The sequence below is a fragment of the Octopus bimaculoides genome, chromosome 10, assembly GCF_001194135.2.
Source record: "Octopus bimaculoides isolate UCB-OBI-ISO-001 chromosome 10, ASM119413v2, whole genome shotgun sequence".
In the NCBI taxonomy this organism is placed as follows: Eukaryota; Metazoa; Mollusca; class Cephalopoda; order Octopoda; family Octopodidae; genus Octopus; species Octopus bimaculoides.
Genome location: NC_068990.1, coordinates 7,182,597 through 7,197,848, shown reverse-complemented (window position 1 = coordinate 7,197,848; position 15,252 = coordinate 7,182,597). Strand labels below are relative to the sequence as shown.

General features: G+C 34.7%; 1 protein-coding gene across 1 annotated transcript in view; it reads right to left on the bottom strand.

The window, feature by feature from the left end:
* LOC106871452 (dynein axonemal heavy chain 5) overlaps positions 1-15,252 on the bottom strand; it is a 358,231-nt gene that overhangs the window by 164,999 nt on the left and 177,980 nt on the right. The window contains exon 33 of the mRNA XM_014917924.2: positions 2,403-2,556. Within this exon, the coding sequence (XP_014773410.1) occupies positions 2,403-2,556 (154 nt within the window). The remainder of the gene's footprint in view (positions 1-2,402; positions 2,557-15,252) is intronic.

The window sequence follows — 15,252 nt, the reverse complement described above, 5'->3', positions numbered from 1 at the left end:
TAATACTGTTTCCCATATGCTATTCATATCTGCACTCGGTCTGCTTAGGAGGTTGTTGTGTCCTAGCATATGTGCTGCTTCTTTTAGGTTGGAGGGTATATCAGCCAAAATGTGTTAACAACAAAGAAGATGAGGACAAATATCCGTCAAATGTAAATAATGTAAATACTGTACAAAATTCCACATCTCTTAAATATAGAAATGCATACACATATTTGAAATCTGCATTAAAAACTACATTAAGTACACCTTGACGTATGCTTGATGAAAAATGCTTGTTGACCAGTATTGACCAAGTTTCAAAGTGCAGAGTTCAAATTCTTAGAAAACTAACTTCATTTCCAATCAGTTTTATAGCTGAATCAATAATCAATAATTCATAATTAATAAAAGAACAGGAATAGTAATGTTTCATAAATCATAGAGAAACTATTCAAGTAGTGAAGAGAATGATGTGTAAAGTTTGTAAGCCATTTTATTCTCTATGGCTTTAGATGATATGAACTCAGTTGTTCAATGAAAAAAGCTCTCAGATAGTAATCTACGTTTTCCTGTGTGGGGAGGGGAACTTATATCTCTTAGGTTAAATAGAAGGTATAGTGTAGCATTGATTATGTTATGTGAGCCCTTAATTTGTAATAACAAACCCACATTCTGTTAACACTTTGAAGAATATTTATCAGTTGCAAAGTTAATAGGATAGCTCTCAGTAATGTACTAAAGTCATTGTCATCGATTTAAGATAGTGAACCTTGATATGGTGTAATGCCATTAGTGGTATCAATAATTTCATTTAGATATGTTCTGGAAACATTCTAGTCAGCGTATCAATCTGTTTGTCCCTCTTGTGACATCCAAACTGAATAGATTTTTAGTCTCTGGAAGCATGCAGTGAACACTTTCAAAAACTTAGAATACTTTTCTCTTATCCATTTCAGGCCAATTTTCAAATCATCATAACCACCAATCACAAGTACTTAGATTTTTGATGCCATTATGCTTAGCTGGTTAGGCAGCAGCACTTTGGATCTCTTTAATAGAGGCATTATTATCACAGGGTTACTGACAGATAAAACACTTTATCAACGTGTTATTAAGCTTTGAAACTTTTGTAACTCACTATGCTTCCATGTGACAATAGATTCCTGTTAATGATATTGATTTGCATCAATATTATAATTCAAACAAAATGCATGAGCTTATTCTAACCATTTATTCAAAACCTTGTAATTTTCGACATATACACTTCACAACCTTTTCCCACCAATGCACCAACCTCAAACATTCCACACTTCCTCATAAGTTTCAGAATATCTAGATCAAAGCTAAAATCATATGCTTCTTTTTCAGATTATTTTTCCATTATCCCACCATTCATCTCATGTGCTGTAAAATAACTATAGCAGAATAACTGAGAGAAAGCTTCAAGTGGTAACAATTGCCTGTGTCTAAGTACAACAAATTTATTATAAGTTTGAGATTCCTGTCTTCACCACTATCACCTTCCCTGCCAATGAAATGACCATGACCTACTTTGGAGCAAGTAAGAAAGTGTACTTCCACTATATGGATTGCCTCTTTGTCTCTGGCGCAAAATGTTCAACCCAAAACTCATCCTAGGTTAGGAAACAGTCAAGGAAACTAGCTGGATCTGCCTCAGTCAAGATCAGATTTCTCCATGATGGCATCAGCCTGGGGCACTTTTGATCAGATGTCGGAAGATGTGGCACCCACTGAGCAGAAACCTTTGTCATGCCAAGATCATTATGTAGAATATTGTCAATTATCCCATGGGATATACTAATAGCATTGGCTGTTTGATTTATAGTTGATCGCATGTCATCTATCAACATGTCATGAACATGATCGATATTTTCCTGTGGTGGCAGTTGTAGGACATCCAGATGTTGGGTCAGCTTCAAATCTCTCCCTTCCTCTCCTAAATTCAGCTGTTCACTTTTGCACAGTTGATAAAGCTGAAACATTATCCTTTAATGTAGGATCCATGTCAGCTTGAATATCCTTGAATGCTAAACAGTTTTTCTGCAGGTACTTGATAATGCCACAATGCAAAATTTTGCGTTTTCAAGAGAAGCCACTGCTATTTATATTTGAAGTCTTCTTTGAACAGTCAGATGTCAGTTTATCTGAGAATAAACAATGGGATTATTAATAAGAAGAGCTGAAATTAAGGCATGCAAGATTTCACATCCCAAGCATCACTCCTTCATAGTGAACCTATAAACTTTTCAGCACACCCTCGTGTGTATGTGTGTGTGTGTGTGTGTGTGTGTGTGTGTGTCTGTGTGTGTGTGTGTGTGTCTGTGTCTGTGTGTGTCTGTGTGTGTGTATTTTTTTGTTTGTTTGTGTCTCTCTATAAATAAAGAAACAATCTTATTTACCTGAGGTAGTTGTTTGGCAATATCACCTCCAACAAAGACAGCCTCCAAATAAATCCAAAGATTTTGTACCATGATCCAGTTCTCAATGATTTCAGCAGTGGTTGACAGATTTGTAACCCAGGTTTGAATGGCTGCTTTAAATGGAACATTGTATCTGAAATATAATCATTATCTCAAATTGAAGTTATGTACTCTATTCTGACTTTCAATATTCAATAAAGGGGATATTTTCATAGAAATAAAAATGTATATATTTTTACAGTTGTGATATTTTTCTTCATTGTGAGGCTTATTTATATTCATATTATATCAACATTATATATGTAAATTGTTAAAAAGAATGTTCAACCAATAAATAGGACAATAAGTTGGTAATTGTCTCTAGATTATAGTGAGTAAATATGATATACAATTCCAAAAGAATATTTTCAAATTCAAATGTAAGTCTCAAAACCACCCATTATATATGTACATTACATATGTGTGCATGTGTACACACACACACACACTCACATACACACACATACACACACATGTATATGATATATATTGGATAGTTCAGCTTAAAGGCGTACATTCTTCTTACAGTTAACCCATAGAAAGAATTTCAAACTTGGCCCTTTTTTGCTAAATCAAATCAGTCAGTCATCAAGTATTCAGCCTGCAGTATATAGTAAGGAGCCAGATATCTTGATGGTGGTTTCATTTTATAGCTATGTGGACAGAGCTATAACAGCATTGCTAGATAGATTATTCATGTCCAATATATTAAATATCAACCCTTTAATCAATTTCCTTTTATTATCAAGATATTAAAACACATAAGAAGAAAGGAAACATTTATTTCCAGTTTTCTAAATATTTTCTACTTCAGCAAATTTATCTATTGGAAAATGTTTTCATATTATTGATAAAATGGTTTTTACTAGAAATGACATCTTAGAAAAAATATTTAAATATTTAATGATTTTTTTATATAACATGAGAAGACACTAAGAAACAATGAATACAAAACAATTCATTTCTGTTGTGAGAAGATACAGAATATTGGTAAAGTGCAGGTTGTAAAGTTGAAGAGATACAAGATGATACAATTAACCAGGTGGGATCAGTAGTTAGACACAAGATTTGATCAGAAACTAAGAAATTAGTCTTTACAATTAACCAAGGTGCGCCAGCATGGCTACAGTCTAATGGCTGGAACAAGTAAAGGATAAAAGATAATACACAAAGCAATAAATACTCTCCAAGCATCCACCCCCACTACAGACTTCATCACCAAGGTAATGGAAACTATGAACTACTTCTAGTTTCTCCTCCTGGTATGTTACCCTCTATATCCGAAGTCTGTAGCTCCTCCTCCCTCTCATCAAATTTCTCAATGAGTATGTTCCTAAATCTCTGACTATGTGAAGGGTTCTTTAGCTTCCAAATCCTTCTTTTCTGGATTGGTCTGCTTCTTGGCATCCTTTTGGCCTCGAGTCTAAAGTCACTAATAACTAGTCATGCTGTGGGGTACATTCTTCACCAGGGAGGGTCTTTGTATTTAAGAGCAACCTTGCATCCCACTGTCTGGTGAGGATGAAATCGATCTGGCTAGTAAAGTCACCTAATTGATAGGTTATCAGGTGGCTGTCTGGCTTCCTGAAGTTAGTGTTGCAGATTAATAGGCTGCATGCATCACAGAACTCCAGTAGCCTAGTCCCCTCTTCGTTTCGGGAACCAATGCCATGGCCCCTGGGAACACCATGGAAGATACCAGATTGTCATCTGACCTGCCCATTAAAATCTCCATCCACAAAGATGAGGTAATTGCCACTCATCTTTGAGGTAGCCTGTAGAAGGATTTCATAAAAGTAGTCCTTCTGATCGTTTGGTAAGTCCGCTTATGGGGCATAGGCAGAGATAATTGTAATTATACTATTCTGCAGGACGAGCCTGAGCTTAAGTAGTCTATAGCATACTCTGACTACCTCTATGACCTTATCCACTCATTCCTTCACAAGGATTATGCCAACATCCCTACTCTATCACTGTTACCTTCCCAGAAGATTTTATATCTATGTGCTTTGCCTGTGAGGACCCTGACTAAAGCTCCTCTCCACCTTACCTCTTGTATGCAGCATACAGCAACACGTCTATGAAGTAACTACTCTCATTGACTTTAATGCAGGATCAAGGCTAAGTCTGAAGTAGTCTCCTCACTTGGCCTGTCTTTGTTGAACATGCAAACTCTTCAAACAACTTTAATCTCTTTATTGCTACCACACTCAGTTGTTTACTCCATGAATGCTTCTGGAGACACATATATCATAAAGTAACTCTTCTCCTTTCCTGACCTTCTTCATTGCAAACAAATAATGGGTTCCAAGCAGAAGCAATGTGCTGTCATTGAGCTCTTGATGAAGGAGAGATGCAAACCATCCAACATCCACAGAAGACTACAGACTGGAGACGGAGATGATACCAGTGACAAGCGCAATGTGTACAGATGCATAGAAAAGTTTAAAAGGAGGGAAACATTGAAGCAAACCATGCCGTGGGAGACCATCAGCACTGACACAAATCACCAGTGAATAGACAAACTGATTTGTGCAGACAGATGAGTCACAGTCATGATCTTGCTGCACAGCTGGACTGTGATCTTGTGTATTACAGAAGATAGTAGAAAAATTAAGAGCTCATAAGCTCAGGTCCTTTACTCAACTCTATGTCAAACAACTTTGATTCAACCTTGAAGCAGATGCTGACAATGATGATCTACACCAGTGTTACTCAAAGTAGTTTTCCGTGGACCGGTGCCAGTCTGCAAACCATCAGCTGCCAGTACACAGTGAGTTTCCAGAAAAGAAAGAAGCAATAGAATTAATATTACCAAGAAATATAACTCATCCTTGGCACATTGAGAAAAATTAACTGCCAGTACACCATATCAGATAGTTTGAGAAGCACTGATCTACAACAACAGAAAAGTAAGTTCCACTTCCTCCCAGGAACTCCTATTGCACCATCTCCCATCATGCAGCAGATAAAATATTTTGGTGGCAAGTATATACTCAACTTGACTTCTGCATTTGATTTAAATTTTGCTGCAGTGTTTATGTTTAAAAATTGATATTTTCATGCACAAAATGTGTTTATACTGCTTTTTCCTTTTATTTAAGAAAAAAAAAATTGATAGAATGTATCTCAACTTTTAGCATGGAAATCAATCAGAAAATAGACATTCTGTTATAAAATTCTGCATGGCAGCAAAATGTTCAGAATTGCAGAAATCCTTAATGTGAGGGATTCTTGTTTGTTTGTTTGTTTGTATGTATGTATGTATGCATGTATGTATGTATGTATGTATGTGTGTGTGTGCATGTGGGCATCTTTCATTAATGTATATCTGCAAAAGATGTAAATATTGAGATAAATCAGAAAACTTGTGCTCTCAAATAAAAATAACCAGTGTAATACTTGTTCTGGCTAAGTCGTACAAACAATCCCCTGTTGCACTTGACAGAAAAGGCAATGAACCATTTAAATCCAATAACTTAGAATACTGTCCTTCACCTAATGCAATGCAAAATATATTCTTAAACAACTCTTTGTGAAACTACCAAATATTACAAGTTGAGGTAAGTCAGACGCTATTAGATTGAAGTTATATGATTTGTATCTGTATGTGCATATAAATTCAGATATGATATCACATAATCTTAATCTGGAATATCTGGATCATAACCTGCTAGCACACATATTTTCACTGTGTGAGAAAATATGGATACTGACATATTAATTATTGATATGTATGTATGTATGTATGTATGTATGTATGTATGTGCATTTTGTTGTCAACAACATTTCATATAAATAACTTTCAAGTAACAACCTCATCCAATCTTTACATAATATATGGATCCTTCCATCCTTTCTTATTCTTAATCTTTCTTCTAAATTCTCTGCAAAATTTTGATTAGCTCATATCAATACTGGTATTTCAAAACATTGTTACTGATTAATAAATGCTCTGAATTTATTACCAGGTGCCACCATAATTATGGAAAGACTTTTAAGAAATACAAAAGGAAATTTGTTTATTTGGGAATTATTTCTTATTCCAGTTACCATCTGAAATCCATTTTGGAAAGACTTCTAAAGCAGTTTCAGCACCAATATATCAGGAGTACAATATGAATATTTAAATTTTGGTACTTTTATGGAAATGTCTGTTGGAGTACCAGCACAACTACATTTATTTCTTTACCAGAGAATATTCTTTGTGTTTGAAAATTTGACTGAGTCAAGTACAAAGAATATAAGAAAGAAAATTTTTTTCATTTTTTCATCTCTTTGTATAAAAGTACAAACCCTTGGCAATACTCAACCACCCCATTTATATTGTGGTCCTTATACCTGGCACTTCGCTATCATCTCACTCTCGCTCTCCTTTGTGCTCTCTCTCTCTCTCTCTCTCACACTGGGTAACCATGTATCTCCTCTGCAGCAAGACACTTGTTTCCCTCCTTCTGTTACACACATCTGTGTGTATTGAAATTTAGTTACCTAATTTTTTTTCTATTTTTGGTAAGACATGCCATATAAAGCCTTAATAACATTTGTCTTCTTTATCTGTATCTGCATGTCTGAATACACCTGTATGTGTAACCACCTGAAATCTGTGGTAAATAACATCTGACCCCTGCCCCTGTAATGCCAACATCTGGCAAACTATTTTAATGTAGCAGACAAAATGATATCACTGTAATAAAACAAGTGTATGTGTATGATTCCTTATCTAAATAGCTAATAGAATAGATATACCACAAGAGCATTAAAATACTTTTGAAGAACATTGCTCTAAAATACTTTTTGAGATAGAAACTGTAAACAAACCTGGTGTTTCGTAATTACTGCAACATGAATTCAATAAAACTAAGACCAGATGTTTAAGACAAGTATGGAGTGGCCAGTTATTAAAATTCTTAAAATGGTAAAGCAGGTGTGAATAAAGAGGAAAAGCAGCAGGACAGACAGTATTTGTATTAACTGCCAATTAATTGGTTGCTTCTAGAAGTTCTTTTTTTATTTAGGGTAATATGAGAGTTTCAGAAATAACAATATAGAATGATTTTCTTTGAGTGCCTTAGAATTTAACTATTGAAAAGTTTGCAAGATGCAACAAAAAATTTAGGAAAAATAAAAAAGGAAATAAGTGGAAATTTTACTGGTGAATGTGTTAAATTATAAGGCACCAAAAGAGAATGAGTCTCCCCAGACACAACAGTATATGCTTCAAAACACGAACTCATATAAAGAATCTTGCAAACCAAATCCAAAAACGAAATATAGAATGAATTATTCTTCCCTGTGTCGTTTTTGATAACTGATTATCCCATGGGAGAATTTATAAGCACAATTTAGAAGCGGTAGCTTGGTGTTAAGATCCATAGTATATTGTACAAGGCGGTATCAAAAGGTTCCCGAACTAGTTATGTTTAATTAAATATAACTTATTTACCTAAGTTTTAACATCATCTCCTTCAAAATAGTCACCTCGTGCAGCAATACATTGGTCCCAGTGTTCCTGTCACTTTTGGAATCTAGCCTTTAAGTCGTTTTCTGTAAGTGAGTTTAGGACATTCTGCAATTTGCTCTTGATCTCGACAACAGTGTAAAAACAGTGAACTCTGAGATACATTGTCGTCTTGGGAAAAAGATGGAAGTCTGCAGGTGCTAAATCTTTTGAATAGGACTGGTGTGGAAGGGACGAGTGAGGAGAGCTCAGCGACAGGATACATTGTCATGTTGGAGAATCCAACTCTTCAAGCTCCACAGATCTGGTTGTTTTCATCAAATGTCCTCCCTCAACTGCTTCAAAATATTGCAGTAGAACTTTCGATTGATGGTCTGGCCCTGGGGGACAAATTCTCAATGTACAATACCACATTTCCGGGGGTGACACTTTTGGCAGGTCTTCCAGATCAATCATTGTCTTCCAGAAATGTTCTTCTGTTTTTGAAATGCCTGTACCACTCAAAACATTGTGTACAACCTATTGCCTCATCGCTGTAAGCTTGCCAAAGCATGCTCAATATCTCTGTAGAGGACTTTCCAAGTTTAATGCAATATTTCATGATTGCTCTTTGTTTCAACTTCCTGTCCATGACAAAATCACAGATTACAGCATACATGTGGTCACAAAAACATAAATTTTACAACTTGTGAAATAAACACGATGTCACTCAGCACTCTGCCTCATGATGATCACTGCTAGCCCTCACTGTGCACACAACCAAGTGTTGCCATCTGTTGGTGTGCTGCTGAACTAGTCCAGGAACTTTTTGATACCACTTTGTGAACTTCTTTGCATTAAATTATGGATGAAGAGTATTTGTTTCTTTTTATATTACTTCGACAGTGTGGTGGATTGACAGAATTGGTTAAACATCAGACAAAATGCCTCGTAATATTTAGTTTCTCCTCTTTATATGCCATTTTCAAATCCCACTCTGTCTTTCATTCATACAGAGTTGACAAAATAAGTACTAACATGTGAAACTGGGTACATTTATATCTTTGTGAAAACTGAGCTTCTGTTCCAATAATAGAGAAGAAAACCATTCAAAATTCCAAATGTAAGAACATTTTAAACATACTTCATCTTCATTCATTTTTTTCTGTATGTATTATATTTCAAACTATCATGTATATAATAAGAATTCTTGAGATTTTGCACAATAAAAACTGCTGTACACAAATCACTACTAACTGTACAACATGTATTGTTCCATCTAACTTTATGTGGTACTTATTATATCATCGATTTTTTCTACAAGCTATTGAGCCTTTTTTGTAATGTGTTTTTAGAAAAAGAATATTATTGTCTGATGTTAGCTTATAAATTCATGTTACTCTCAATAAATTACAATTTATAACAAATTTTTGCTAAAGATAGCCTGCAGGTTTTTCCATCCAACATGACAATTATGTTCACCAATAAAGGGAGGTATGTGAGCAATTTATTATTTTTGTAATTGCTACTTTCTAAAGCAAGGGTTGAGGTGTGGTTGATGGTAAATATCAGTATGGGGTTGGAGGGAGAATTGGGAGAGATAGAAGTGTGTTTTGTAAATTATGTTGTGACTTATTGCACAACTTTAACAGAGGTCTCCCCAATCTGAAACTAATAATACCACAGATATTATCACTTGAAGTATACATTTTCTAACAGCTAAAGGAAACTTTCTTAACTGCAAATCAGAATAAGAGATGTTTTATGCAATGAAGAAAAGATGTGTGTATGTGTGTATGCATGCGTGCGTGCGTGCGTGCGTGCGTGCGTGCGTGTGTGTGTGTGAACGTGTTTATGCATGTCTGTGTGTTCTGTTGTAGTTTTGCAATAAGTCACAACATAATTTACTACCTCTTTGTCAAAAAACACTTCTATCTCTCCCAATTCTCCCTCCAACCCCATACTGATATTTACCATCAACCACACCCCAACCCTTGCTCATCACTCACTACATTTAACTCTAGCTCTGTCTCTAACCATCTTTCACTTTCTGATGCAACCTTCTCTCCATTCCTCTGTCACATCCTACAAGTTCCACTGGATAAAAGATAGCACCCAAGAAAGTATCTCTGTCTGGCCAGGACTACATAGGCACCCGAAACAATAGGAAAAAGATGGTAGATGCTACCAAGTCATATTTACTTGCTAGTGAAAGCTGTATATATTTTTTAAATATAAATACACTTGCACACAAATTTATGTATTATTTGGTTTATATCGAAATTGAAACCTAATACTTGTCATAATTATAATGGTCAATAAAACTTACTGTAACAAACTTGATTTACTGACCAGCAGATAATGTATGTAAAAATATAAAACCATTATTAAATGTTATCCAGGAATCTTTGTTTATATTAGACTAAAATTAAAATGTACTACATGTAAAATGTTGAGGCTAAAATCCTGAATCTTTATTACTAAATAAATTACAACAGGTGCAGGAGTGGCTGTGTGGTAAGTAGCTTGCTTACCAACCACATGGTTCTGGGTTCAGTCCCACTGCATGGCACCTTGGGCAAGTGTCTTCTACTATAGCCTTGGGTTGACCAAAGCTTTATGAGTGAATTTGGTAGACAGAAACTGAAAGAAGCGTGTTGTGTATATATATATATGTGTGTGTGTGTGTGTGTGTGTGTGTGTGTGTGTGTGTGTGTGTGTGTGTGTGTGTATATGTATATGTTTGTGTGTCTGTTTTTGTTCCCCCACCATCGCTTGACAACCGATGTTGGTGTGTTTACGTCCCCCGTAACTTAACAGTTCAGCAAAGGAGAACGCTAGGATAGGTGGCTGGACTTATAAAGAATGAGTCCTGGGGTTGAATTGTTCGACTAAAGGCGATGCTCCAGCATGACCACAGTCAAATGACTGAAGCAAGTAAAAGCACATAAAAGGTAAGAACTTTTTTTACCGAGGTTTCCAGACTATTTCAATTCAACTGAACTATTTTTATTTTGCTTCAAAGATGAATACATTGAAAGCATATTAAGATATTAACATCTAATTTTATTTTATTTAGTCAAAACATTAATACTCGGGAAAGTGAAACAGATGATGTTAATATGTAACTATGAAGAGCAAATGACCAATCAGAGATTGACTTCACTTTCATGTCACAAGTGAATATAAGACATAAAACCCACATAATGTTGATATTAAATGACACCAATAGCAATATGTGACACTGAGAGCAATTTGTAGTTGAGCAATAGATATTACAATTTTCCTGCAAAGCTAACTATGTTCAAAGCATAATAGTTAAAATCATTGGCTACAAAATTGGGTGGAGATGTAAAACAAGATTTACAGTTTAGATGGCTATGAGCTGCTTAAAACTTTTGAAAACCAGCTCAGATGACTTTCTGACTTTTAATGATTTAGCTCAATCAAGGAAGGCACAAGCATAATGTCAAGCTGCATGATAACTTTGTCTGGAAGATTGTCAATGATAGGAAGAATATCCAGCGTTTCCAGTCAACTATAGAGGAAATACCACAAGACAATAATCAAGGCCTCTTGTCATGTCCCTCAATGACGGCTACATTTGGATGCTGCAACTGGCATTCAGTGTCAGATGAAGACAGAGAATGATCAACGAACAGTCCTATGGTGACATTCCAAGTTGACAAGCAAGATGACAACGTGGATGCAACTTGCTGGAACGTTCAGAGTTGCCTACTGGCCAAAACATCTCCTGAAAATCAATCCATGAGAGAACAAAACAAGGACAGCATTCTAAAACCAGGATCAAGACCCCAGATCGAGGATAGTGGAGCCATGACTACAATGATACTGGGAAAGCACCTTGGGAAACGTTAGTCATCATATCAGTCGTATTATTTGCTTCAGAGCAGTTCTAATTTTACTCATCTCTGTTAAGAAGCTAGATAACACATTTGATGCTCAGTGGTCCTTTAACCTGCAGCATATCGAACATATAGACACAAATACCAACATGTAAACATACATACATATCTACACAGCAGGCATCAGAACAAAGCTATAGTAGGAGAAATTCACAGAATAATGTAGTGGAATTGTGTCAGGAACAATCAAGTTGGAAAAGAAAGGCCTTACTCATAAATTCACAACCACATTTCTACATGTATGTATAATCTCTCACTTTCTCTCTTTATACACACACATATATGTTCACATATACATACTTATGTATATATGTACACATACACGTACTTATGTATACATGAACACACACACACACACACACATCTGTCCTCGTCTGTTGTTGTTTTTTCGTATATTCTCCCATATATATATATATATATATATATATATATATACATATATATATACATACAAAAACACACAAATATATATATACATTTATATACAGTATATATCTGTATTAGGTGAAGGTGCATGGTTCAATGGTTCGAGTATCGGGATCACAATCATGTGGTAGTGAGTTCAATCCCCTGTGAGTTGTGTTCTTGAGCAAGACACTTTATTTCATGTCGCTCCAGTGCATTCAGTTGTAGAAATGAGTTGCAATGTCACTGGTGCCAAACTGTTGCAATGCTACTGGTGTATCAGTCTTTGCTTTTTCCTTTGGATAACATTGGTGGTGTGGAGAGGGAAGGCTGGTATTCATGGGTGACTGCTGGCCTTCCATAAACAACCTTGCCTGGATATGTGCCTCAGAGGGGAACTTTCTAGGTGCAATCCTATGGTCGTTCATGATCAGAGGGGATCTTTATATCTATATTATGTATACACATACAAACATGTATGTATGTATATCTTTGTGTATATCTATAATAATTAGGGGGATAAATACAATCTGGTCAATTACCTTATCAGTACTTCATGTAAGAACCTGGTTAGTGTAGTACTCCAATAACCAAAGGAAGATAAGTTACACTTCATCAAATAAAGAGCACTCCATGATTTCAAGTTATGATACAGTAGGTATGTTATGTGTCTCACTGAGTGAAATATAATTAGGTTAACTAAGTAAAAAAGAAGTCAGATCATTGTTATGGATGTTTCTATAAACAAACACTTATTCCATATCACATTTAAAGTTATGCAGCTCATGTGATATATGTAATAACATCACTTTTCATTCACTTCCTCAGACTTAATAATTTGAAACACAATCAACTTATGAGATAAATATGTGAAGCAGGATAAATTTATATCATCTTATGGGTGTGTCAACATGCAAATAGACCAAATTATATAACCTTCGCCAACAAATCTCCTAGCATATTATAAGTCAGATATGATTAAAGTTGATTTATATAGATAGATAAGACACAGATGCTATAAATGGCATGTCAGACTTGCCAAAAAAAAAATGGAAAAAAATGTCTATACACACCAACTTAAATGCTAATATACAATACTACATTTCTTGGTCCATGGTAAGAACTGTATAATATGATAGTAATTCGAAGTTATGTAATCTTTCTTTAGAAGAGATGTTATTTTATTATCCAAAGAAAAACTGATTAATAAATGCTCTGAATTTATTACCAGGTGCCACCATAAGTATGGAAAGACTTTCAAGAAATACAAAAGGAAATTTGTTTATTTGGGAATTATTAATTATTCCAGTTACCATCTGAAACCCATTTTGGAAAGGCTTCTAAAACAGCTTCAGCACCAATATATCAGGAGTACAATATGAATATTTAAATTTTGGTACTTTTATGGAAATGTCTGTTGGAGTACCAGCACAACTACATTTATTTCTTTACCAGAGAATATTCTTTGTGTTTGAAAATTTGACTGAGTCAAGTACAAAGAATATAAGAAAGAAAAATTTTTTTCATTTTTTCATCTCTTTGTATAAAAGTGCATACCCTTGGCAATACTCAACCACCCCATTTATATTCTGGTCCTTATACCTGGCACTTCGCTATCATCTCTCCCTTGTGCTTTCACACCCTCACTCTCTTCCACTCTCCCATTTTTGATTTCTCTCATTCTCTCTCTCTCTCTCTCTCTCTCTCTTGCTCGCTCCTTCTGACTGGGTAGCCATATATCTCCTCACTAGCAACACACCTGTTTCTGTCCTCATTCTCTTTCTCTTGCTAGGTAACCATGTATCTCCTCTGCAGCAAGACACTTGTTTCCCTCCTTCTGTTACACACATCTGTGTGTATTGAAATTTAGTTACCTAATTTCTTTTCTATTTTCAGCAAGACATGCCATATAAAGCCTTAATAACATTTGTCTTCTTTATCTGTATCTGCATGTCTAAATACACCTGTATGTGTAACCACCTGAAATCTGTGGTAAATAACATCTGACCCCTGTAATGCCAATATCTGGCAAACTACTGTAATGTAGCAAACAAAAAGATATCACTATGATAAAACAAATGTGTGTGAGTGATTCTTTATCTAAATAGCTGATAGAATAGATATACCACAAGAGTATTAAAATACCTTTGAAGAACGTTGCTCTAAAATACCTTTTGAGATAGGAACTGTTAACAAACCTATGATTTATTACAGTGTCTAAAAACAAAACATTTTTTTATTTTTTGCTTTTATTTTTCTATTCTATACTTTTTCTGATTAATCCTTCTTCTTCACTAGTTAAATCAAACCAGAGTTTTGTTTTGTTTTCCTTGTAATATGCAAATGTAACCATGAAAACACACCTACTCAATTTGAGTTTAAATTATTGATAAGTCAAATATGTACAGTAAATAATTTATATGCATAATTTAAAAGAGTTAAATTTCGAAGGATATCAATAACACCTCCATTGCATGTATTATTGCATAATATAACAATGTTCATGAGATCAAATTTAGATTAAACAATTGTAAACTGATGTAATACAAAGATATACTCAGTCCAATCACCTTGATGGTACTGAGGGGCTATAATGATAAATACTAATATCTACCATTTTTCAATCACCTTGGGTGAGTTGTCTCGCCTGCCTGGTGCATTCAGTGTTCATTAATACCCAGTGTCATGCAAGGAGGAGTCCCAGGATGCTATCCCACAGCAAGTTGGTGTATAAACAAAAAACATACACTGTGAATGTGTGACCGATAACATTATTAAACTTGCTTGTGATTCAAAATTTAATATATATCTATATATCTATACACATACACATATGCATATACAAACACATGTATATATGTATGTGTGTGTAAATATACATATATGCATATACATATATATATATATATACATATATATATATACATATATATATATATATATATACATATATATATACATATATATATATATACATATATATATATATATACATATATATATATATACATATATATAT